General features: G+C 42.6%; 2 protein-coding genes across 3 annotated transcripts in view; both read left to right on the forward strand.

Moving 5' to 3' along the window:
• The window catches only part of IFT122 (intraflagellar transport 122), a 32,224-nt gene extending 14,956 nt beyond the window's left edge, over nucleotides 1-17,268 (forward strand). Inside the window, exons 16-29 of one of the 2 annotated variants that reach the window (XM_069866034.1) lie at nucleotides 17-70; nucleotides 2,234-2,395; nucleotides 5,114-5,280; nucleotides 6,267-6,438; nucleotides 7,553-7,655; nucleotides 9,163-9,303; nucleotides 10,281-10,381; nucleotides 11,309-11,409; nucleotides 12,538-12,703; nucleotides 13,672-13,783; nucleotides 14,237-14,365; nucleotides 15,198-15,277; nucleotides 15,933-16,097; nucleotides 16,807-17,268. In XM_069866034.1, coding sequence (XP_069722135.1) covers nucleotides 17-70; nucleotides 2,234-2,395; nucleotides 5,114-5,280; nucleotides 6,267-6,438; nucleotides 7,553-7,655; nucleotides 9,163-9,303; nucleotides 10,281-10,381; nucleotides 11,309-11,409; nucleotides 12,538-12,703; nucleotides 13,672-13,783; nucleotides 14,237-14,365; nucleotides 15,198-15,277; nucleotides 15,933-16,097; nucleotides 16,807-16,896 — 1,743 coding nt within the window. In that variant the 3' untranslated portion in view covers nucleotides 16,897-17,268. Of the gene's footprint in view, nucleotides 1-16; nucleotides 71-2,233; nucleotides 2,396-5,113; nucleotides 5,281-6,266; nucleotides 6,439-7,552; nucleotides 7,656-9,162; nucleotides 9,304-10,280; nucleotides 10,382-11,308; nucleotides 11,410-12,537; nucleotides 12,704-13,671; nucleotides 13,784-14,236; nucleotides 14,366-15,197; nucleotides 15,278-15,932; nucleotides 16,098-16,806 lie in introns of those variants that run through there. The other variant, XR_011338217.1, reaches the window with a different exon arrangement.
• Nucleotides 17,269-21,328: 4,060 nt separating this feature from the next.
• Nucleotides 21,329-24,491, forward strand: RHO (rhodopsin). Its single transcript, XM_069865762.1, has 5 exons — nucleotides 21,329-21,825; nucleotides 22,735-22,903; nucleotides 23,015-23,180; nucleotides 23,404-23,643; nucleotides 24,052-24,491. Exons 1-5 carry the CDS (start codon nucleotides 21,465-21,467, stop codon nucleotides 24,169-24,171), a joined length of 1,056 nt encoding a protein of 351 aa, XP_069721863.1. The 5' UTR covers nucleotides 21,329-21,464; the 3' UTR covers nucleotides 24,172-24,491.
• Nucleotides 24,492-25,821: the final 1,330 nt, after the last annotated feature.

A 25,821-nucleotide genomic window follows, 5' to 3' on the forward strand; every position in this document is an offset into this window, starting at 1 on the left:
TTTTTCTTTTCAATAGGCATTTACCAGGATACGAGACCTTAGATATTTAGAATTGATCAGCAGCATAGAGGTGAGATTATGTTTCAGACAGTGTATTTTCTTATGCTTAGTACTATATCAAAATCAGTACTTTCTATTTTGAAGTCATTTGGAGCATGCTTCTGACAGTTGCAGATGCCTTTAGAGTGAAAAATTCCAATTAGCAGAGATGACTCAAATTCTAGTGGTATGACTGAAACTTCACAGAAAAAAAATGGGGATGTGGGACATCGAGAACTTATGAAACTGTCTTCAGGAAAACTGAAAAATGTTCAATATTCTATTAATGATTTGTTGAAGACTACTGCACTAGCAGAGCTTAATACAGAATGCTTCATAAACATGAGTTAATTAAGCCTTTCCTTACCCCCTGAAGGTAGGTAATTACTATTATCTCCTCTTTGCAGAGTCAGAAACGGGCCCAGAGAAATAAAATGACAAACTCAAGGTTTCATGACAAGTCTGTGGCAACTAGAAATGGAATTTGGGATTCTTTGCTTCCATACTGTGCTGTGATCATTAGTTCTTATTCTCTTCATACTTCTTGATAGAATTTCACTAGACCATAACTGTCTGTCATGAGCACATTAAAAAATACAGTATCCCCCTTGTCTTTCTACAGACTGCATGATAATGCTTGGTTTAAAGATCTGTGTTGAGGTGGCATAAGTGGAATTCCTTTTTCTTGAGCTAAGTAGATTTACATGTTCTCTAGAAGAATATATTTCTCATCTTCCATTTCTGTACAGCTGTCCTGGTTTTCTCAAAATGCCAGTGGTTGCAATAAACTTTTCTTGGTGTCTAGTATGGGACAAAGGTGGATGAAAGCATTCTCTCGCTACTACTAACCTTTCTTTTCTACACTTTAGACCTCCATCTATTGAGGATATTCTGGAATTGTCATGTTATATGCGGTTTAATGAGAGATTCCTTTTGCAAATAGCATAAACTTACTTACAGACTTCTTGAAAACGTTCCTTCTGAAGTGAGAGTTCACATTGCTGCTAACTCTTGCTTGTGGTGTATCAGATTCCTTTTAGGGCTTGTAAGGGTGTAATTGAGCACACAAGTGCTATTAATGTGATGGTTTTCTGTCAGTAATGGTGCTTCATTTTTCCCCCTAATTGATGACAGCGGGAAACGTAACTGCTAGAACTCTATAGCTGGCAAGATTCCGTGAAGTCTTTAAAAAATGGTATAACAATTCCTATGGTTATTCTCTTAACTAAGTTTTTAAAGGGAACTTTCAACACCAGTCCAGTATTGGCCTGATCAATAAGTGTGTTCAGAAGAAGTGATGGGCTGAGTCTCCTTTGGCAGTAGAGAGCTAGATTTGTATGCTCATGGAATGCTTTTCCCCCTTTTATGCAGCTTTCTTTAAACTCTGTTCTCATCTATGTATTTCCATGTGAGGTGAGCTGGTAGTAGGAATAGTTTTCTCAGAAGCAGGTTAGTAGTATGTTGCCAAGATACAGAATAAAGTATTCACATTAAAACACATGCACACGTAAGAACGTGTGTGACCATGTGTGGCTCCGGTCCCTTGGAGTCAGTGCACCTCTGTGGGTCTGATTCACATGAAAGGTTTCTCTGGCACTGCACACGCTTTGCCTCTGTTGTCCATTCCCACGCAGTCAGCGTGAGCAGTCAGCAGGAGAGTGTGTGCGGGTGCTCTGGAAGAAACTGCTGCCTACCTGAAATCACGTGGGACAGTGATGGTGACACTTTTTTTATTTAGAAGTAAGTTAACATATTTTTTGAATCTGCGTATTGCTAGCAATTATTTTCATGTTTGTCATCTCACCCACAGATATTGTTAATTTAGCCAAATTATATGCTAGTGAGTTTCTGCAGGAGAAAATAAGGAACCCGTTAGATGCCTTTTTTTAAAATAGCATAGCATAATGATAGTGTGTATTCATTTTCCTGTATGAAATCAAGAGAAGCGATTTTTCATCCCTTTGGTTTGTATAGTGACATTTAATTTTGCTCTTCCTAATGTTAATTAAGAAGGGATTTAAGCCTTTAATTATAAATTCACCAGAAATGTAGGAAAGGCATAATTATTGTATCCTGTTACAGGTTTTTATTAACAGTTTTTAAGCCTGAAAATGTAATTCTTCAAGGGCTGTTTCTCACCTAGGTCCTGATGATCCAGAATATTTTCTACATTGCTCTTTGTTTTTCTTTCTAGGAGCGGAAGAAACATGGAGAGAACAACAATGAACTGTTCCTAGCAGATGTCTATGCCTACCAGGGAAAATTCCACGAGGCAGCAAAGCTGTACAAAAGGTGTGGACGTGAAAACCTGGCTCTCGAGATGTACTCCGATTTACGCATGTTTGACTATGCAAAGGTAATAGTTTGCAGCTGAATACTTAAATGCAGATATATTAGTGTACCTCTAACTGTTTTCGAAGTGTGATTGTACAAAAGGATTGGATGAAATGTGAGCTTTGAATTCCAACTTTATTTTCTCAGTTAATTGTTTGAAGTTCATTTGGCTTATAAGGGGAAAAGTCATTATCTTCTGTGTCTAGGTGTAATGGCAGCCTTTTTCCTCAGCGTCTATTACTAATGTAGCGGGTTTTGTTTTGGATAGTCTCAAATGGGTCCAAGGACTTCATGGCTTCTCAGTGGATTTTTTGTTGGACTCTGCCAGAGGTGACTCTTTCATTGTGATTATTTAGTATTGTCTTAGTACCTTTTTCCTTTTTTAAAAAACTAGAAATATAATTTTTATGACTATTTCATAGAACCGTAGAATGTTCTGAGTTGGAAGGGACCCACAAGGATCAAGTCCAACTCCTGTCACTACACAGGACATCTCTTCCCTATTAGATTGCTCAAGAGTCTCTTTTTATTATTTTGTCTCCCAAAGATTACAAGATAGTACCCATACAAAGTGGAGCTCAGTGCACCATGCATTTCATTCACTTCTGTATTATAATAAAAATGTTCTTCTTTCAGACTTTGAACTTACATTGATATAGAACTAAGATACCTATTTATTTTATAAAGTGTGTAATATACTAACCTAGTATATTTTTTTAATAGAGAAATTTCTTTCAAAGATCCAGTATGTCTTGGCTTTTTAAAAAAAAAAAACAAACTGCTTCCATGTAGAAATAAATTTAATATGGTTTTAAGAAGTGATGGTTTTAGATGTTGATAAGAATGCATTACTTGGCTTTTAAGTCTTCTATGGTGTTTTCTTATCAAAATCCCTGAGAATGCATGTACTGTTTAGTCTCATTCATCGCTCATCAGAGCCTTATTCTGCCCAGTATAGGACAAAGACTTTACCATGACATGCATATAAACTGTTTTAGCATAGATTCCAGAAACTGTGCTACAGAGAGATCTTTTTCTTCCAAGAGCTTTATATAAATACTTTGAGGCTTTGCTGATGTAAGTCTGACTTCCACTATTTTTGGCTGATGGGTCTTTGTTAGCTTCAGTGTTTTGGCTTCTCTTGAACATAAATGTAATTCATAGATGAAAATTTTCCCATAAGTCTTCATAAGAATCTTTTAATTCTTGGCTGTAGTCATGTCTATATTTAACTAGTGGAGAGCAAAAGGTCTTGTGTCTCCTGTCCCTGAGAGTAACTCCCTGAAGAGGAAATTAAAGGTACTTCATAGCGTATGAAGGAAGCTTCTTCTGCAGGGAGAGTGCACAATACATGGAAGAATATATAAAACCGCCTTGTTTGCCAGTTATTTTTCCAAGGAAAGGTCTGGGAGTGGGTGTCAGGGAGTGTTTTTGTTTTGGAGTAGTGGTGGGGTTGGTTTAATGCTGCCAGAATTGCGCAAAGGGACCCTTAGAGAATCTGATTGCTTGTGCTTGTGCTTGACTTTGATGATCTCTGGCTGGAGAGTCCAGACTGGAGGGAGAGGTCAGGAAGTTCTTTGATATGTGGTCATAGGCTTGTTATCACTGTACCAGATCACAAATCACCAAGAACTCTCAAAAAAACTCTTTATACCGTAAGGAGCTGAGCTTTTGATTCTAGACTTAATTTGGTGACCTAAGCTGGGAAACAAGTTACACCAAAGATATTGGTTAACTTGACTCATTTGCTTCAGTTTTTCGTATTTGAAGATTATCATGACATCTTTTATCATATAGAGTTTCTGACATCTTTTATAGTTACTGACTTGAATCAGGGCTGTGTTGTGGTAGGTAATGCTGGAGTAAAATCCTTCATGGAGCTCATCGGGGAGCTGACATAGAGGTGGGGTTTGGTTTTTTGTTGGTCGCCGGGCTGCGTCAGGGAATCTGTGGAATTATGGTAGGGGAACAGATCTGTTGTGTGGGTGCTTTTTGTGGGGCTTTTTCTTGTTTGTTGTTCTTGGTTTTTTTAATTCTGAATCAGAACTTGACAGAAAGAGGAGATAAGGTAATTTCCCGCTTGTGTCTCACCTTTCTATTTCTCCTTTTTTCTAATCCTTCACTTGATAGAAGCTGTTTTAATGGACAGTAGCCTGTTCTGTTAACAGACAAAATTGCCTTTAATTGATCTTCTGGTGCTGAAGTTTTTTTTTTGGTTTTTTTTTCTGGCATGTGATGTTGACAGATGCGAACCATATGGGGCCGCAGCTTTGGCACTGGCAGAAGACACTGAACAAACTGTTAGAAATATTTCCAAAATGGTCATCATCACAGCATCCAGGCTTGGTGTTTGCATTTCTTGCCAGAAGTCCAACCAGTAGTTTAGAGCCACTTTCACTTTTGAGCAGTTGTCATACCATCCTTATAAATGAACTGCTTTGATACATTGTAATATAATTATCAAATGTCTTTGCAGAAACAGAATTTCAACCTTTAATTGATTTGTGGCTGGCCATCCTGATGCTAATGTACAATTATTAAGTGGCCATTGTTAATCCCATGTTATTGGTTAGTGTTTAAAAGATGGGTGGATGAGGTACTGAGGGACATGGTTTAGTGATTGATGGGAATGGTTGGACTCGATGATCCAGTGGGTCCTTTCCAACCTAGTGATTCTATGATTTTATAACAGTGTTTATGACCGGAAGGTAATGCAGACTATTGTATTGCACTATTCCAGGATTTTCTGGGATCTGAAGACCCCAAAGACACAAAGATGTTAATAAAAAAACAAGCAGATTGGGCCAAGAACATGAATGAACCAAAGGCAGCAGTGGAGATGTACCTCTCTGCAGGCGAGCACTTGAAGGCCATAGATATCAGTGGGGAACACGGCTGGGTTGATATGTATGTTTTATATATTATCTCTTAGATGAAACTAGTAAAAACTGGAATGAGTTAGTATGAATTTTAAAATAAGACAAAGCCTGTTTGATATGTCTTTATTTATATCAAATAGATTATTTGAAGCACATCCACAATTAAAAATGTACTTAAAGTTACATATGTTTAGAGAGTAGGGACATAAATATGTTGTGAAAACAAATGCTTCACAAGAGTAAAGAGTATGAATGGGCTCATCTGTAGTACGAAACTGTCTTTTAAAATGTGCGTGCCTTAAGCTTTTCAGAATTATCATCACAGCATTGGTTATGATAGCTATTTATGTTCTTTTAAACTGTTCTTTATTTCTTTCTTCTAAAGAGCCTTTTCTCAAGACTTAAATGACTACTTTCTCCTCCCATTGTATCAATATTATTCCATAAGAAGTTGACATGATCCCAAACTACCTCCATATACTGAGTAGAGAAGACAACCGGAGTACAGAATCCCTAGAAATTCCGGGGCTACTCCTGTCACTGGTCAAATTCCCCTAGATTTGCAATAGGTGATGCTTTGAGTTGTTTGCTGAGTTTCCATAAGATCTTGGAGAGGTCACTCAGCCTTCCCTTGCCTCAGCTTTGCTGTGTGGCAAATGAGGTGATGTTTGTTTAGGAGTCTTTTGTTTAGGTCACGGTTGAGGAAGTGTGTCCCATGTCACTTAGTCATGTAGGACCCAGTCTCTACCTCCCTCTTCATGATTGCAAAAAGTCAGACATATGGAATTCCATGTATGAGTAAAGAATGAAGGAATGGGTTTTAAGTTTGTATACAAAGGAAAAAGGATTTTTAATGTTTACTTAAAACTGCTTAAACAGTGTTACATGGTACTATTATGTTATTTATTAAATAATAACCCAATTAAAGGTGAAGTTATTACAGCAATTAATTAAACAAAAGGCAAAGCAAAAAGGCAGAACCTGAAACATCTGGCTTATTTTTACTGGGTCTAGGTTAATCGAAATTGCTCGAAAACTGGATAAAGCTGAGCGTGAGCCTTTGTCAAAATGTGCCTTCTATTTTAAGAAACTTGATAACCCTGGCTATGCAGCAGAAACATACATGAAGATTGGTGACCTGAAAGCGTTGGTTCATCTTCACGTGGAGACTCTTCGCTGGGAAGAAGTAAGTGTGCCCGTTGGGGTTTTTTTTTGGTTTGTTTAAAACCACTACTTGTTATTGTCTCTGGTTGCAGGAAAGGAAGACAAATGTCTGGCTCCCCCACCACTGCAGTGATGGGAGAGGCACAGAGGGAGGATTCTATAGATTGTGATTCTGAATATTTAAGTTAATATTGTGTGCTCAGTGTGTGTTTGGTTGTTTGTTTTTGGTTTTGCTTTTGTTTCTTTCTTTAGTTTCCTGGCTGAATATTTCTTTTCACACCTGAGTGCCTTTTTTGCCTGTTGAATTACAGTTGTCCACTTCCTATGGTAATTCATGTGCTGCTTCTTGTCCATCAGAAAGTATAAATAGGGATTATATTATGTGGTAATATATAGTAACTGTTTGAACTGTATTATTTATAATTTGGGCAAACCTGAGTAAGAATATCAGATAATTTAGATCTGATGAAAGTCTGCTGTGTTCCTGTGGATCGCCCTCTATAACTGAATTTCTGCTTTGGGTTAGGTAAAGTTCTGACTTCACTGGGTTTTTCCATAAAAACATGGGTCTGTTCCTACTACCCACTTCACAGCTGGGGTCACCACTAAGGTTCTTGTTTCTTCACATGAATTTTTTGATAGGTGCAGTTTCTTGAGGAAATGTTTTCAAAGTGCTCCTGGAGTTGACAGCCCTCCTCCCCCAGTTACATGGGTGCTTTGGAAAACTGTAGACTTAATCCTTTACTGACTCATTAGCAAGTTTAGAAAGTGAATGTAAAGTGCATTTATAACGTTAGTTCAATTTCTTTAGAAGATACATTATGTAAAAATAAAATTATTTTTTATCTCTTCCTGTGAAAGCTACTGAATTTCCTAGATTATCACTTTCAGGTTTCCCCAATGCAATAACAAGGCTGTTACTATGCTTAGATTCTTTTATTTTGTTATTGATTGCTTTCTAATTAAAAATACATTAGTTTCTACTGGAGAAAATATGGATTACACTTTTGATTCTGTGTATGTATTTTTATTGTGAATTTACTTGGAGCTGAAGGATTGATTCCATGCAATATTCTAAACCCTTTAACTGTTTAGACAATGCAGTATTCTAAAAATGAATTTTTTATTTATCTCAGGCATTTGCTTTGAGTGAAAAGCATCCTGAATTCAAAGATGATGTCTATGTCCCTTATGCTCAGTGGCTAGCAGAGAATGATAGATTTGAGGAAGCCCAAAAAGGTAAGAATGTCACTAACAAGTCACTGATCACTCAAAATTTACTCCATGCTTTTCCAACACAGAATGTGCAGTCCCTACCCTGTAGAGTTTCTTATCAATGGGATTCAAAACCAAATAGAGCCCATGTTTTCATACGGGTCTTAACTTAGCTGGAGATCTCCTTATATGGTAAGAAAATGTGACTGATCTATCAAAAATGATGGCATCTAAATACAGATCCAGGTTTTCCATTGCGTTGTATATCCGAGTGTGGCACATGGCAAGAGTATTTGGGATATAAACCTGAGTGGAAAGCATAGTTTTTCCTTACCTTTGGGTAACGTTTGGTTTGTACAAGTAAAATTTTCCTATTTCTTTAAAAAAAAATAGGCTTATATATGTTAGGCTTCATATGTTAGGCTTATAAAATTACCTTTAAAGGAAACTATCAACCTTCCATCACATGGACAGGTTTCAAAATTTAATTCATAAACTGTTCCAAGATCAAGGAGATACTGAAGCAAACTCCATGAGGAGCCAGCATGTTTTTAGTACAGTTACTTTTCTCAGGTGCAGTTCCATGTGACTGTTGGATCTGCTTTTTCCAGAGCCAGGTTGGCTCTAACTGCATTTGCATAGAAGAACTAAGCTAGTGAACTTGCCAGACATGATCTGTCTCCACACAAAACTAGTTTGTGGGTCTCGGCACCAAGCCTTTGACCACCTGGTTTTAGGGTAGTTTGCACATAGAATTCCGTGAATGTAGGTGGATTGTTCCCAGTTTCTTCCACAGGGCTTGATTCTATTGTGGCTTAACAAATATAAATGCCCCAGGATCGTGTGAGCTCAAGATTGTTGTGTAGCTATGTGAGAATCTGGTTATATGTGAGCTAGCCAAAGTCATGAGGCAGTTGTGCTGTGGGGTTGGGTTTTTGGGGGGTTGGTTCCCTGCATCCCCCTTGCACTATGTGAAAACCACGTTTGCCAAATGCATGTTTGCTAAGTGAGAATTCAGGATCTTCCTTTTTACTGGATTCTCAGCATCGAGTAAAGAAACACTGTTAATAAATAATAAAAGAATATAGTAAATTCCCTTTCCGAATAGTCAGCATTACAAACCAGAGCGCTAACTTCAAACATTAAACTGTTGTAACTTTGAATGAAGTAGTGATTTGCAGTGTTTAGAGGTTGCCATTGTTGTCTAGAGATAGCTAGACATCATAGCTTAAAATCATAATTGCTCTTTCCTATGTTTTAAAAAAAACCTGCTAGTGTTATACAAAATCAGTGAGCTCAAGGGCTGCAGAGGCAGTGGAAAACCCACAAAATACCTACGGATGCTTCTCATGTTCTGTTAGTGTCGCTGCTTTCAAGGAGACAAATACTAGTACATAATCCTTTTTTATCCTGCCCTGGATAGACTGTTTGATATTGGCTGAATAGACTGTTCTTAATTTAAAAACATTAATTTCAGTTAAATTGATATAATCACACTGTAAAATCCTCTTTGTTTTGGCCTTTTTTGTAGCATTTCATAAGGCTGGCAGGCAGAGTGAAGCTGTAAGAGTGCTGGAGCAGCTAACACACAATGCTGTGGTTGAAAGCAGATTTAATGATGCGGCCTATTATTATTGGATGCTTTCCATGCAGTGTTTAGATATAGCCCAAGGTAAGTAACTGAAAGGAAGTTTATATTTATTACCTTCTTGTGCATGTAGTCAAACAATTACTGAATTGTGATAGCATTGCTGCAACTAATTCACTGTTATGTGGCTTTGTTTTTGTTATTGTTCGGGTTTTTTTAATCCTGTGCATAACTCTAGCTTGTGCTATTTTTGTAGTCCCCTCTGCTTTTCCCATGTGCTTATTTAAAACAAATAAGCAAAAAACCAGCAACATCAGTGTGCGCAGGCCTCCTTTTGAAATCTGACTGGAATCAAAATTGTGTCTCCTGGGACCTTGTATCCTCATGTACCTTCCCACAACACACTTTAACTAGAGAAGTGATTGGAGGGTTACAGTACTAGTAAATAAAAGATGATCTTGGAGTGTAAGATACATCTGGTATTTGAACATAAGTTGGAGAGGTAGTCTTCAAATTAGTTCTGCCAGCAGAGACAAAACTGTTAGCTATCATCATCTTCTCAATGTATTTCACTGAGAGAGAAGTGGAGGCAGTAGTTGCATGGTGTAATTTAGTAATAATGAATACAAAAGATTGATAATACTGCCTTTTGCCTGGTGCTATAAGTACCATTTCTTTATTTAGTTCAGCTGATGCATGACAATGCTGATCTATTACCCCTCAAGTATTTTAGAGTTGCAGACTTTTCTATTTGTTTCTATGAAACAAATGTTTCAAAAATAATTGTATTTGTAAACTATGGATGAGGTTTCCAGTGATTCACACCTACTATTTTCTACCTTTAAATAAGCTATAGACTATAGGTATGTTAAAACCACCACCTCAGCTGTTTCACATCTTACTATGCAAATCGCTATAATGTGTGGTTTGCACAGGTTGTACTTGAACAGGTACACACCTCTATTGGAGGTGCTGGAGCTAGGATCAGAGTATGCCGTTTCCTTCCAGCTGAGTCTTAGACTCATTCTTGAGACTTAAACTAATGCCTTTGCCTCCCACAGAGAATGAACAACAGAAGAAGTCTGAAATGTTACAGAAGTTTCATCACTTCCAGCATTTGGCAGAAGTTTACCATGTCTATCACTCTATTCAAAGATACACTGTAAGATCTTCACTTGAAAATTGTGTATTTGTTTCCTGAGAATTGTTCTTTAGGGAGTCTGTAAATAAATAGGAATAATGACTTTCCAGGCAATTAAATATTTAGTGTAGACTAGTGATACTGTGTAATAACTTCTATTTCTTTTATTTTATTATTCAGATTTCTGCTTTACTGTACAAGAACTATTGTTTTAGTTTCTAAAAACTGCAGTGTAGCTTTAGCAGCCTGTCTCAGTGTGGGTTGAAGATAAGATGATGACTCACTTCCCGCACTCAGCCCTTTTTTCTTAGTTTTATTGGTTTGGTACCATTGTGACCTGAGCCTCTGGTCCTACACACTCTACAGCTGGCTTTTCCTATAGTAATGGGAAAATGAGAGTGAACAGAAGAAGGCACCCTAGCTTTAGAGATTCCCACAATGTGGTCTGTGTATCGGTAGTGATGTGTGTAAACTACCCCAGAATGGTAAGCAGTCACAAGTGAGGAGCTCTGGCTACTTCCAGCAATTGTAGTAATGTTTCCATCGCTGTTGGTGAAAATAACTTTTGTAAAACATTTGAGAACTCTTGATCTGTGCCCTAGCCCAAAAGAAGACTTCGTGGTACCGAGTTCTTCACTGGCCAGGCTACCTCAGACCTTGCAGTGCTGGAGACTCTGCACTTTTGCTGCCCTCATTTTTAAACAGTCTGTTAAAGATTCTGGTTTAGCTACATGGATCTTTTTCTCCTTTTTTATGTCTGCACGTAGCAGGCACGAGGTTTAGTGATAAAGACATGCAAAATCCACTTGCTGTATTCTGTCAGCACCTCTTCTTTTTGCAGCTGTATGAAAGAAATGTGGTACTTGATATGCCCAGTGCTGTGATGCTTAGGAATAGGAGTTGTTGGTTTTCCAGCTTAGAAATGTTTCTGTATTTTTAATACTGCAGGAGGAGCCTTTCAGTTTCCACTTGCCTGAAACCCTCTTCAATATTTCCAGGTTTCTGCTTCACAGCTTAACAAAGGAGACTCCTTTGGGGATCTCAAAAGTGTATCCTTCTAATGCAGTACAAAAACTAGAAGGTATCTTGTGAGATACGTGAAAGGAGTAATTGATGTTGATCCAGAGTGCAGAGATCTCCTGTAGGGTATCTTCAGTTTCAGCTGTTAGTTATAGTTAATGGAAACTGACTTCTGTCCCTGAGGAAATAATGGGCATCTTCAAACTGTTGTATGTTTAACTGCACTACCTTTTTTCTGTTTTTGAATAGTTTTGGAGAGCTGTACAAATGAAAGAACACGTAACTCTCAAAGCCACTCACTCAGTCTGGTGTATCACCTTTGTCAGAGAAGCAAGTTCTAGGATACCAGTCACTGCAACAGGATGTTGGTTCTGAATCTTGATGGTATTGTTGCAAGGAGACTGAACTGAGACAGGAGCTGGGGAGTAACCAGGAGCTTTTGCTTCTCATGAGGCTGGTGTAGCTGTGTAGTGCCTGTCAGGCTAACATTTGCACAGCTTTGTTAGTGCATATTGCATCTTTGGAAAGGACTTCATAAGTGGTCTGTGCGAACCCTGTAGAAATGCACCTGTCTGTGAACGATAAAAAGAAGGGTCACTGGATGCCACACAGAAGCCTGATTGTCTTGTTTTCACTTCATTTATGACTTGGGATGGGATGTTAGCTTTCCTTTTTATAATTTTATTTCCTTTTCATAGTGTTTCATAACATGTCTTGTGTTCAGTAGCTTTCCAAACAGCAGTTACTGTTATGAATTGATGAAAGGGAAAGAACCTTTGGTCAATGATGCAGAGCATGTGCTGTGTTTCTAGCAAGATCATGTATATATAGTTGGTGTCAGTGGGTTGCTGGTGTTGTAAGATTTGTTGTTGTTTTGTCTAGAGAACAATCCATTCATCCTAAAATTACTGAAATTCTATAAATGGAGTCAGAATACTTAACTAAAGCAATGTTTATGCTAATAATTGCCCACTGATATTTCGTAGCTCTTTCACGCTTGTTTTTTAGATGGAGTTATGTAAATACATTTCTCTTGTTAAAGCCTGTTTAAAGTATCTGCGTTGGATATGCTTCATTGCACAACTTCTCTGATTAGAAAGAGTATTGCAGTTTTTCCTAAATGCCACATGTATGTTTATTCCTTAATTCATTTATAGCAATACATTATTTACCCTGGCAAAACAAAGTGAAGCTCTTGGTGCATATAAACTGGCTCGTCACGCCTATGACAAGTTACAGGGACTGCAAATCCCGGCTAAGTTCCAGAAATCAATTGAGCTGGGTAGCCTGACAATCCGATCCAAGCCATTCCATGACAGTGAAGTAAGTTGTAATGTGTTTCATGTTAATCATTAATACGTTGCCTAGTCCAAGAATCCAAGTTGCTGTATGCACAAAAAAATCTGAAATACATTATACATAGCTCTGTGATATAATTACATTTCTGCTGGAAACAGTCCTTTTATTGTTGTTCTACAGGTCAGACTTTTGCTCCTGAGAACAAATTAAAATCAGTCCTTTCTTTATGAGAAGCTTCCATCCTCCCTCTGCTGTCTTGCATCTACCTTCCTTTCTGCCTATTAATTCTTTCAAGCCTTTTTCTCTCTGATTCTCATGCAATTACTCCACCGTCTTTGTCTCTTTCTCCAGCTGGAGGTCACTTTCATTTGTCCTGCTCCTAGCACTCCTTCCCTCCTCCCCCTATCCCTTGAACAACCTTCCTTCCTTAAGTCTTATTTTAACACCTTTTCTTCTTTAACTGAAGTCTGACTTTCTGCAGTGCTCTATAAAGCCTCGTCTCATGGAGTACTCACTAAAAATAAATTGTATTGTGCAAGAGAACATACACCTGGCCACCTGAAATAATAGAAACACAATCTTAAGAATTGCCTAAAATAACTGTTCTCTTGAGGAGAGGTGAAATAATTGAAGAACTTGAATTTGACCAAACCTTAGAGCAAAAAAACTTTGCTTTGGTAACCTTCTCTACAGATTCTTTTGTTACTCTGTTTGATGCAGAATTCTGCTTCTGTTTCTGTGAAGGCAAGGTGAAAATGTGGTTGTTAGAATGGTGAGGATGGCTATTTTTCATGAGAAAACTTGCTGTTTTATTAAAAAGGGAAAACGTTTTCAGATGTTAAAGTATCTGATTTCACGGCAGTATTTCTCCAGATTAGTGCTGAGGTAATATCAGTGGTGTAAATGTAAGGAGCCTGTATTTAATTGAAAACAAAGAGTTCAGGATGTGCTGATCTGTTTATGATTACTGTGCTCTGTATGTATCTTTGCAGGAGCTTGTGCCCTTGTGTTATAGATGCTCTACCAACAACCCTTTGCTAAATAACTTGGGGAATGTCTGCATTAACTGCAGACAACCTTTTGTCTTCTCCGCTTCCTCCTATGGTGCGTTGGAATATCACATTCGGTTGTGCTTTTCAAGTAGATAAATGTTAACTGAACAGAGTAGGTTAGTACTTAAATTGTTCTTTCTGCAGTGTTACTTGGAGAAACAAATCTTTCCTTTTAATGTTCGATTTGACTAAATGGCTCCCTGTTTTCCGAGGGATTGTTGGACTTCATTGCAAGATAGCAGCAGAAGTGAAGCTTTTCTTTATTATGAAACACTGAATATATAAAGTGTTTCATTAACACAGCTGCAATTCTTTGAGAAGTTGTGGGGGTTTTGGTTTGTTTTAATTTTATTTTTCTTTTAACTTGCTTCATAGAACAAGCAGGCAGAACACCACCGTCATAAAAGGCAGAAGGTGTTCATTTTTTAAGGGGCTCAGTGTCTTCTAGGAGGCATTTTCTGAGTTTCTGCAGGTCAAATTGTCCTTGCTTTTCACATCCCTGTAGAAGTACTGCATCTGGTTGAGTTCTATTTGGAAGATGGCATCACAGATGAAGAAGCTGTAGCTCTCATTGATCTCGAAGCTCCAAGATTGAATAAAAGAGAGAATAAATGGCAAGAGGTGATGCATGACAGTATCCTTTCTGTTGACATTGGTTTCCAGACCCTTTCCTAGGGGAGAAACCCAACAATTTTGCATTGTTTTCCCCTCTTAGGTTTAAAATTTTGTGATGTGACTGCAGTTGCATTGTTTCCTTTTCAGATTAGTGTAATGACCAAAGGGATATGTTAACTAAACCTAATATTTTCATAAAGCTTTTTCATTGGGAAAATTCAATTCTACTCATGCGAAATATTTCTTTTTAACAGTGGAACACCTATTCTGTTTTAACTGCTTTCTGTATAGAATGGGGTGACTGTGAAGTGTGTTATTCACTTCCAATAACGGCTTGCTTTAGAGACTGCCTTGCCTTAGTTAGGGAAAATCAGAATAGACTTTCTTCATAACCTTTCCTGTTGGGATCTGGTTTTTGGCATCCACAGCTCCCAGTTGCTATGAGGGCCATATAGTATTAGGTGCAGAGTACTGCACAAGAAAACACAATCTCTGACTAAAGCCACTCAAAATGTAATTTAAATAGGTTGCTTCATTTGCTTATTGTCATCTGTCAAAAGGGGCAGAGGGGGAAAGAAGGCAGAGCTGATGCTGTATTTGTTTTTGGTCAGTTTTGCTGTTCTACAGCAGCTGCCATGACAATTTTCCCCAGAAGCTGTGAATCACAGCAAGCCCTTCTCTAGTGCTCTCTGTAATAACCCAGGCACTGTAGCAATTTGAGAATGTTCTGACCTTCTGCAGCAACAAGGATGCCAGTCCTGCTGGTATGCAGTCATATTTATTCTGTGAGTGCTAGCTACTGTGAGGACAGCTAATTTTATAGGAACTGTTTCTTCCTTAAATGCATCTAGATGCACAGAGTTTGAGGCTTGATGACAGTACAGATATTACTGAAGATGATGATCCCTTTACAGCAAAACTGAGCTTTGAGGTAAGAGCCTTACCTGTGTTTTCCAGTTGTTTCTTTCTTGATACCACAGAAATTAATACAAAATGTTAACTTAGAATCCACACCACTCTTCTAGAGTGAATGTGTTACGAATACTACCACAAGAGAGAGATACAAAGCAGGAGACCAGAAGAGAGGGGTGACACATGAGAGGGGAAGAGATTTACCAGTTAATTCCTATCTCTTGTTTTTGTTTTGTTTTTTAAGAACAGGGAACTAAACCTCAAAAAAAACCCCACCAAAACCCACAAACCAATAAAGAAGTTTCAAGAAAATGTTCCTGGAATTTGGTTTTATCATTATACAGTGATACAACAGAGCTGTCCCCCAGGGTATTTCTGTCTGAGCAGTGTATCTATAAAAGTTGTTACTGTGAGGTTTTAATAAAGACTGTGGGCATGGGTGTTCTTTACAAGGAATTGTGTTAAAATGAATAATGGAGGGTCACTGAAACCAGGTTAGAGATGCGGCTGGATGCTGCTGTCACTGAGTGTATTGCTAGAACTGAACAACGAATTTGGTGGGACTAGACTCAGGCCAACTCTATTTTAGCTGAATTTTACTTTTCCTTCTTATTAATCCTCAAGGGGCTTTACAGCTGGTAACAGTAATTCTTTCTAAACCTGCTCTCCTGCAGCAAGGAGGCTCAGAATTTGTTCCAGTGGTTGTGAACCGTGCTGTTCTGCAGTCAATGAGCCGGAGGGACGTCCTGATTAAACGCTGGCCAAAGCCATTGCAGTGGCAGTACTACCGTTCCTTGCTACCAGATGCCTCCATCACCATGTGTCCGTCATGTTTTCAGGTAGTATTTTCATGGAGAAGTTCAAAAACAGCCCCCAAAAACCCCATTCTGTGAACCCTATGGCTGAAACAATTCTCATCATTGAAACCTCATACTTCCAAATGTATTCAACAAATTCCTGAATGATGTAGAGACTGAGCAGGCAATGAAAACCAGAAAATAAGCTGCGTGGTGCACAGAGGAGCAGCTGCCTTCTGAAAACTTTGTGGTAGCTGAATATGGGAAGCGGCACTGACAGCAAGTCAGAGCCTCTTGAGCGAACCTTGGCTTGAACAACAGATGTTGATTTGTATTTATTTCTTTTTGCTCTGTCTCTCTGACTCTCAGCCTGGTCTAGCAGGGAAGATCAGTCAGTAACTAAGTGACCTTGTAGCTTAGTCCCTCTCCTTACCCTCCCTGGAGCCACTTTTTTAAAATGCTGGGATTTAGTCACTATTGCTTAAGGAGAAACTGTCTAATTTTTGTCCTTCCTTTTGCAAAAGTAGTTAATTGGTTTGTGCCTCTTCAGCGACATTGACAGTGGTCAGTGAAATGTTCGCTGCTCTGTTCTAGGTTATAGTTCTCAAGCAATTGAAAGTAAGAAGACCAGTTTTCTTGTGATGTTAGCTTCAGAATGTCTGTGCTGTAGAGAAGCTGTTGAGCTCAGTTTGCGTTTTCTCTGAGCCTAGTCATAGGCTAACTTGTCCTTAAATCTGTTCCTAATTAACAGATGTTTCACACTGAAGACTATGAGCTGCTTGTACTCCAGCATAATTGTTGTCCGTTCTGTCGACGGAGGATAGATGAGTCAAACCAATGAAGAAAAACAATTTTATACCTCAACTGAGAGACTTCCTGGTTTTGCTTGGCAAAACACTTGTTAGGTTCATAGAGTTCTCCTAACAACTTAAGTCGTCTTGTTACATTTTGTACATAAGAGTGGAACCAAGTTGAAGAAATGTAACTATTTTTTTCTTTTTAAATGAAAATGTCTGTTGTTTGTGAATGTCATCTATATTTCCCAGGCAAGCAGCTGAAGTGCCACATATTTTTATAGGAATGTTTCCAGGGTCAAGTTCAACTTTGAATTAATCGTTTTTACTCCAGCTTGTGTGAGAACTTGATTTGCTCCTTAATATGTATGCATTATTGACAGATCTTCAAATAAACAGGACTATTTTTCACTACTCTATCTTGGAATTTGCTATAATGCTGCTCCTTCTAAGCTTGTATATTTAGTTTGTTCCATTTAGGCAAGAATAGCATTAGAGTTTAGAGCTCTTAAATTGTGATCTTAAGAGTTTTACAGATCTGGGCATCGAGGACCACCTTTCACAGCCACACTAAACAGAGTAGGGTCAAAGCTTTTACTCGGTAGAATTCACACTTGTTAATGCAAAGTGCCAGATTGTGCATGGAAGTGTGCATTCCATGTTAACCAAGCAATTGTTTCAGGCCAGAGCCCATTTTGCAAACAATGTGTAGAGCTGAGAGGAGATGGACCTCTTGCCTTACTTCAGCCTCTTGCTGAGACTAAGGGGATTTTAATGATGCAGCTGCTTGACCAGACAGGGTGGGTCAGGGCCAGGCAGCAACTCAACCCCCATGTAGTACTTTGTCACAGCAGGACCAGGGAGAAAATCAGAACAGAAAAAAAATAAAGCTCATGGGTTGGGATAAAGAGAGTTCAATAAATGAAGCTAAGCTGTGCATGCAAGCAAAGCAGTAAGTAATCTATTTACTGCTTCCCTGGGGCAGGCAGATGTCCAGCCTGCTTCTTGGAGAGCAGTACCTCACCGTGAGTAATGGATTCTTCAGAAGGCAAACACCACAAACACAACATCCTCCCTTCTTATTCCTTTCCCATACCTTTTATTTCTGAGCACATCTGGTATGGAATACCTCTCCGGCCAGCTGTCCCAGCTCTGGCCTGTTGCTGGAGGGAACGAAGCAGGGAAAAAGAAAACCTCAGTGCTGTGCAAGCACTGCTCAGCTATAGCTGCAGCATTGCTGTTATCAACGCTGGTTCAGACACAAATCTAAAGCACAGCACCACGCAGCTGCTATGAGGAAAGTTTACTCCATCCCAGCCAGACCCTGCATACCCACGTACTCCTGGGTAATTGGATCTTCCCGAGGACAGTCACTGAGTAGTACTCTGACAGGGGGAGAATGTGTGTAGGTAACCAGCTGGGCTGGATTTGAGCTGGGAAGTGATAAATCTCTTGGCTTGAAGCCAGTATAAATTGTGCCCATGTTACCATGAGTTCTATTGTTGTTATGACATGCTGTCTGTCACAGCCTCCCTTTGTTTTGAGTGGGAAATGATATCCTCCTTCACTGTCTTAAGCTATTGGCTGAGATTGCTGGGTGCTGGTAAAGCAGCTACCACGTAAAGAGCACTTTGCAGGTGCAACTAGTGATGTCTCCGTGGCTGCTTCCATTCTTATTGAAAGTGACACTGCACTGACACCATGGGTTTCCTGAGTCCTTCAGTGGTTCCTGACCAAGTTTGCTTAATTTACCACTTCAAAAACATTCTGTTCTAATTACTGCTCGCCTGCTTTTTGACTCATCTGTCACTGTTTGCAATGAAGACTTTGCAACTGACGTGGATAAACAATGCTGTTTGAGTCGTAAGCCAGAATGGAATTCAGCTCGTTCTCCCGGAACTGAGCTGGCTTTGCAGAGCTAGTGGGAAGAAAAATTATAAAACTAAATAGATGGGCACAGATACACAAGGGATCAGCAAGGAAGCTGTTTTCTTATTTAAAACAACTCTGTGAATATAGTCTAGGTTTGAAAATTGTGTTGGGCTCTTCTGGGTGAAGATGTACTGGACATCATCTCATACATGGTGAAGGTGGTGTAGTTCCAGACTGCCCTGGGCCATTGGGAGTCTCGGGTAACTTCATGATAAGGAGTTCTTGGACATACAAGAAGTCCCACTGTGATGCTTGTATCTGAAGCTGTTGGGAGTGGTTGACCAACAGTTTTCTTCCATTTGCCCTGTTCTTCTACCCCATTACTGCTGCTGTTCCCACTGCTGTACTCCACTAGTGACGCACGCTGGGCCCTAAGCTCTGCGCAGCAGCTGCTAACCTCAGCAGTGGCTTATTGCATCAGAGCTTAAGGTGGCATATTTGTGTATTGGGAAGATAAACCTTTAATCCTTCTTGTATGCCCAGGTACAAGTATGAACAGCTGCATTTGCAATTAGATAGTGGCACTGCCTTGGCCTTGGCAACACGTGTGAAAAGTTAATTGAGAGGGACTTAGGATGAGCAGACTGTGTATGAGGAGGTGGTATTTTCATGTTGCCGTGAAGGAAGACCTTTGAGACTTTGAAGAGTGAGTGTGGCCTGCCTTTGGCTACACCCACCCAGCTCTTCCTTTGTCCATTGTGCCAGGACTTGAGGTCCTTTAGACCTTCCCCACTTCCAGTGAAGTTTTCCCAGCTTGGTCTCCTCTTTAAAGAGCATGCAGAGCTTTGTGCTTTTTTCCTTCAAACATTTTGCACGTGCTAAACCAACTCACAGGGAACAATGGTAAAAACTAGCCCAGGATTGAAGGAAGTTTAAGGTCGAGAGGACCTGAGCTTCTGCTCCCCTCATGCCTATTTCCCACTCCCATGCTCCTGACCACAAGGAATGATCAGCTCGGACCCCTGGCTGCAGCTGAAACAGCAACGGGAGGCGTTTGGGTCACCTCCAGCCTCTCTCCCTTACTGAGGGGCAGAGCAGACAGTCCTTGTGAAGCCTCTACAGGAGAACCAGCTGGTACCTGCCTGGCAGCTGGAACATTATTGACTGCTAATAAGAAAGGTGATAAATGAGGTGGAAAAAAAAAAAACAAACGAGATGGGGAAAATAGGTTTGGAGCTTAAAAGATTAATCATGGTGGTGTGAACTGTAAGGAACCACCTTCTCCAGAGACATCCTCTGTAGTTGGTTTACTTGTGCTCACTGCTGTGCATGTTGTCCCAGTGCCTCTGAAAAATTAAGTTTGCACAAAGAGCAATTCAAGCACAATTGAGTGCATTGAGTGGGGAGGCAGAGAGGCACAGAGGACGTGAGAGGCTCCAGCACTGGCTTTGCCTGTGGAATTTGATGATCCTGCAAGGTTTTGGGGAGACCAAAGATATCTGTAAATCGGCATATGAAGTTGAGTGTTGGCTTGAGCTCAGAACCTCCCTTCAGTACCCTTGTCCAGCAGCCTTCTCAGCACCAGTGCAGAACGATAACTCTCCAGGACCGGCTGACTAGGTTATTTTTCAGGTGTTACCAATGTAATTGGCGTGACCCAAGCCACATACAAAGCCCAGCACAGTGGAGATGATACAGCTGGAAACCTGCCAGCAGGATCAGCGTTTCATTGTCATTTTCAAACCTCCCCAGCCAATTCCTGAAGCAGTAAAAGAGGTGGCTGAGAACATGTGAAAGAAGGGTTGGTGATGCTTGTGCTGCCTGAGGGCACCCTTCTGCAGCCTCCCGCGTGGGAACGGGCCTGGGACACCCCTCTATCACCGCACCACACCTGCCCAGCCCAGCCACCATCTGCAGCCCCCAAACTCACAGCTGTGGAGTTTTGAACTGTGAACTTCTCTCCTGTTAGCAGGGAATGGAGAGAAGCTTCTGTTTGTTGTCAAAAGCCAAAAGCTCAGCCTGGGAACCTTGAGAAAACATGGGCAAAGGAACGATCCCTGTCTGCTTTGTTTTCCCCCGACACCCTCCACCTGGCAACATGATAGTAATGCATCCCATTCCCAGTGGGGAAACAGAGGCGTTTCACTTGGATGGGCAGCATGCCTCTAAGTGAGTGCCCATGGGGTTGGACTGGGGACCTTGCAGGTTGGGGGGGGCAAGTGCCTCCCCCAGGGCAGTGGCAGCACGAGCTGTGGATGTCTGCCTCTTCATTGTGTGGTGCAAAGGCTGCTATGGGTGCAGGGCCACCCCAAACCCTTGCTCCTTGGGGAGCACATGCTGAGGCACAAGGCTGTACAAGTGGAGCTGCCGTCTGGTTTGGGCACCTCAAATGAAGGGTGGGGTGCAGATCCACCTATTTATATATGACCATGAGCCGTGGTGTCCAACAATGACAGTGCGGGCTAGAAACAGGTGTCACCTTAACACCTTCCCAGGAAAGCCAATTACCCCTGGATAATTATGATTAATAATTCTCTAAACCCTAATCGCGCTGACACCGGTGCCTGGAGCTTACCCCAGGGTGCTCTTTATAAGGGGTGCCCTGTAGAGGTGAACGTAGCCACTTCTCCTTGGGGTGACAGCGAAGGCTGAGAAGTGGCGGGAGCCCAACTTCAGAGGCGATCCCCCAGCGCACCAAAGAAACCCCTGAGTAAGAGCAAACGGCACCTCAGGCACCGCAACCATGAATGGAACAGAAGGCCAAGACTTCTACGTGCCCATGTCCAACAAGACTGGGGTGGTGCGGAGCCCCTTCGAGTACCCTCAGTACTACCTGGCTGAGCCCTGGAAGTTCTCGGCGCTGGCTGCCTACATGTTCATGCTGATCCTGCTTGGCTTTCCCATCAACTTCCTCACACTGTATGTCACCATCCAGCACAAGAAGCTCCGGACGCCTCTAAACTACATCCTTCTGAACCTGGCGATTGCTGACCTCTTCATGGTCTTTGGAGGCTTCACGACCACCATGTACACTTCAATGCACGGGTACTTTGTCTTTGGAGTAACAGGGTGCTACCTTGAAGGCTTCTTTGCGACACTGGGCGGTGAGTTTTCCAAATAGTCAAAAATATTCTGCCAGGAATTGCCCCAGATTTAAGAAGGGGGAGGGAGGGCGTTCAGATGATCTTAGAAGACTGTGGCATCTGGAAGGTCCTCCTTGTTCTGCTGCTGATGTAGGCATTTGCAGTCTTTCAGGGTGGAAGTTGAGGAAAGTGGCAAATAACATTTTCTTTCTTTTGACCTTATTTTGGTAGCCACCTGCTCAGTATCTTGAGAACAACAGTACAGCAGTGAACAGCAGTCAGTAGCAGATTTTGCAGTTGTTGGATTTGCACATCTTTTTGGCTTGCATTCTGACTTGAGAGATGACAAATTTATTCCTGCTGTTTTTGTGAGGCTGAGTCTGTCATTCACTCTGATGTGGTGCATGGTGGTGCACGATAGCAAAGCTGGCTCTCCTGCCCCTGCCAGCCCAGCTTGGACAGAAACAGATGTTAAATAAAAACTGTGCGTCTAAAAACGCCCTTCTCTGTTCAGCTCAGCCTTCAGCCACGGACAACTGTCTTATTGATTTGGTGGCACAAGTTTCCAGGGAAGCTGTGGGTAGCGAGGGGAAATCCTGAGATGATGGGCATTCACTGCATTTCCAAGTAGGTCTGTAGGCTTGTAGGTGCAGGTATAATCCTGTATGAGTGGTAGGATACAGCCGCAGATCTCAGAAACCAGCAGCTAAGAGGTTATTGTGTCAGCTCTGCAATGAGGTATCTTCTCATGCCTTCCGAACGCATGTCCACTTGGCCTTTGTTCGTTTCTCTTTCTGAACCCTTGGTGGAGATTCAGGGCTCTTTCTCAGGAACAACAGTCCACAGGGACCTTGTGCTACTGTCAGCACGTTTTTCTCCTCCTGTTGCTCATATTCCCCATGTCCTTATCCTTCTTTCTCCCTGGTGCAGGTGAAATTGCTCTCTGGTCCCTGGTTGTCCTGGCTGTTGAGAGATACATAGTGGTGTGCAAGCCCATGAGCAACTTTCGCTTCGGGGAGAACCATGCGATCATGGGCGTTGCCTTCACCTGGATGATGGCCTTGGCGTGCGCGGCTCCCCCGCTCTTTGGCTGGTCCAGGTAGGGAGAGAGCTGTGCCTGGGGCCACAGGAGCCTGGCTGGCGGCGGCTCAGCTGTGGCTTCCAGCTGGTTTCCTCTGCTGGGCACTGACCTGCCTGCGTCGCATTGCAGGTACATCCCTGAGGGCATGCAGTGCTCGTGCGGTATTGACTATTACACTCTGAAGCCGGAGGTCAACAACGAATCCTTCGTCATCTACATGTTTATCGTCCACTTCATGATCCCGCTGACTGTCATTTTCTTCTGCTACGGGAACCTGGTCTGCACTGTCAAGGAGGTGGGTACCTGCCAGTGGCGGTGGGCTGGGGGCCACCCCCATCTCTGGGGCTGTGAAGGGGCTCTCCTGGCTTATGACAGAAAGGGCCTTCAGGGCCCTATGAAGGAAGAAATAGCAAATTCGAGATACATCGCAGCTCAACTCCCCCAAGCCCTGACCCCACATCCCCTGCCGGTGCAGCCCTCCCCAGCTCCATTACATTTCCATTCCCTTCTGCTCGCAGGCTGCCGCTCAGCAGCAGGAATCTGCCACCACCCAGAAGGCCGAGAAGGAAGTGACCCGCATGGTCATCATCATGGTCATCGCCTTCCTGATCTGCTGGATCCCCTACGCCAGCGTCGCGTTTTACATCTTCACCAACCAAGGCTCAGACTTCGGGCCCATCTTCATGACCATCCCGGCATTCTTTGCCAAGACCTCTGCGGTCTACAACCCCGTGATTTACATCGTAATGAACAAACAGGTAAGTGGCAGGGTGCCGGGCGATCTCGGGTTTTGTGTTTTGCTTTATAACAGCTTGCAGAGAGTTACAGCATCGCGAGGTACCGGTGGGCTGGGAGGGGAGTTTATTTCCAGGTGATCTTGTTCCAGCACGCAGGCAGGGTAACTGTGGCTCATCCTTGGTGCTGCATAAATCTCATAAACGCGAGCCCGTCCCACCTGCAATGACCCAGGCACTGGGCTGGCAGAGGAGCTTGGGCTGCAGTCAGCAGGCAGGGTGGCCATGCTGGCAGCAGACTCCACCGGCATGGCAGCTCCGGTGCTGCCATGAAGAAGGCTTCCAAGCAGCTCTGCTGGGCTCGGAGAAAGCCCGGCAGCTAGAGCCACGCTGGCATCTGCCTGCCTCACCCCAGGCTTCCCTCTCTTCCAGTTCCGTAACTGCATGATCACAACCCTCTGCTGCGGCAAGAACGTGCTGGGCGACGAGGACACATCTGCTGGCAAGACAGAGACCTCCTCCGTCTCCACCAGCCAGGTCTCTCCTGCCTAGGCCCCACCGGAGCAGCCGGTCCTCGGGGTGCGCATCGCCGCCCCGGGAGCACCAACCTAGCCCCACCACCGCCTGCCCCTGCTTCACCACGGCCACGGCCCCGCGGGGCAGGCTCCTCTCTCCTGGCACTAGGAACCCTGGGAACAAGGCTGTAAATGTGTACACACGTTTTGTAATTAAAATGCAAAGGCTTAGCTCCTCCACTGGCGTAAATCCGTGCTTTTCTGTTGACTTGTTGAGAGCTCGCAGCCCCCCTGCTCCGAGTGCAGAGCCCTGGGTACGATGCTCCTGCCACACCTGCACGCCCTGTGCCACCGCGTGTGAGCCACGGGTCTCGGCAGAGCCGCCCTCACCGCACCTCGATGGCTCCGCAGGGGCACATCCCCAACTCTGCTGCCCCGGGGCAGGTTTGGCTGCTGCAAGGTACCCCCAGTCCTGCCAGGGGCTGCCAGCTCCAGCCCTGCCCCACCTCAAGAGCCCTGGGAGCCTGGGACAGGATGGGGACCGGAGCACATGGGCTGCTTCGTGCTGCAGAGCCGATGGCTGCAGGTCCTGCCCGGAGAGCAGGCAGCACAGGGAGAGCCTGGCACCACGGCTCAGCTGTGCTCACACCCAGGGAGGACTCGGTGCTGGCACACAGCGCAGCATCGTGTTTGCCCCCTCAGCAGCAGTCCTGCTTGATGTTCCCCCAGCAGGACCTACCACCTTCCTGTAGTCCCACGGTTCATCCTTAGGCATCTTTGGGGCGGGGACCATGGCCCGAGACACGCTTCTCCCGATCCTCCCGTGCATCTCCCTGTTTAAGCCGCACTCAGTTTGCCATCAGCCCAAGTAGGAGGTTTTGGCCAGTGCTTGTGCTTTTGAGGACGGGTTGGTGCATCGCTAAGCTTCCCTCCTCACTCTAGCAGGCAAGACATGGGAGCATATGGCCCAGCGACGTCGACATATGTTTTAAGCACTACAAGATGGCATATTGCAATTGTAGCAGTGTTCTTCATTTTTATTTTTAGCTCAGTTATACAAATAAGATGTTTTTCTCGCTGTTCAGTGTTATCAACATTTGAAACTATTTTTGTACATTATTATCCTCTCTGATTTCTAATCCTATGCAGCTTTGCAAGGTCTAATAGGGAACGTATAGAACCCATGCAAGTTAAACCTTTAATAAAGAGCAATTTGCAAGTACAATTCTCTCATTATTTTTTTTATCGATACTTCTGCATATTCAGTGAAATCTAAAGATTAGAGGTTTATGAATAATTCAGTGTTTAGGCTGATGTCTGATTCATGTACTTCAAATCTGGGAGCTGGTTTTGGAGGGAAGAGGATGAAGGATTTGGTGTTTATTTGCTGTCCGCAAGGCTGTGCTCCATGGGAGCCCTGTGATGCTTGGCATGTGCTGGTCGTGGCTTGGCCCTAAGCCTGTGGGATGTCACCCCTACACGAGGCCCAGCCCTATGGCTGCTGGAGATGGTTAGTGAGGACTTGGGACCTCCCTGAAAGCCCAGGCAAGTGCCGGAGGCATCGCATCGCTGCTGGAGAGGTGAAGGCCAGATCCAGGACAAGAGGGTTGAAAGGCTCACACCCAAACCTGCCATGGTGGCAGTTCTCTAGTGTTCCCACTGTCTGCTACCCAGAGAATTCAGAAGA

Source organism: Phaenicophaeus curvirostris, chromosome 11 (genome assembly GCF_032191515.1).
Source record: "Phaenicophaeus curvirostris isolate KB17595 chromosome 11, BPBGC_Pcur_1.0, whole genome shotgun sequence".
Classification (NCBI taxonomy): Eukaryota; Metazoa; Chordata; class Aves; order Cuculiformes; family Cuculidae; genus Phaenicophaeus; species Phaenicophaeus curvirostris.

What these genes read in the sequence shown, in the direction of transcription:
- RHO (XM_069865762.1), top strand. Translation starts at nt 21,465, where the DNA reads ATGAATGGAACAGAAGGCCAAGACTTCTACGTGCCCATGTCCAACAAG. An exon ending in CTTCTTTGCGACACTGGGCG is followed by an intron (nt 21,826 to 22,734) that starts GTGAGTTTTCCA and finishes TCCCTGGTGCAG; the next exon opens with GTGAAATTGCTCTCTGGTCC. An exon ending in CCGCTCTTTGGCTGGTCCAG is followed by an intron (nt 22,904 to 23,014) that starts GTAGGGAGAGAG and finishes GTCGCATTGCAG; the next exon opens with GTACATCCCTGAGGGCATGC.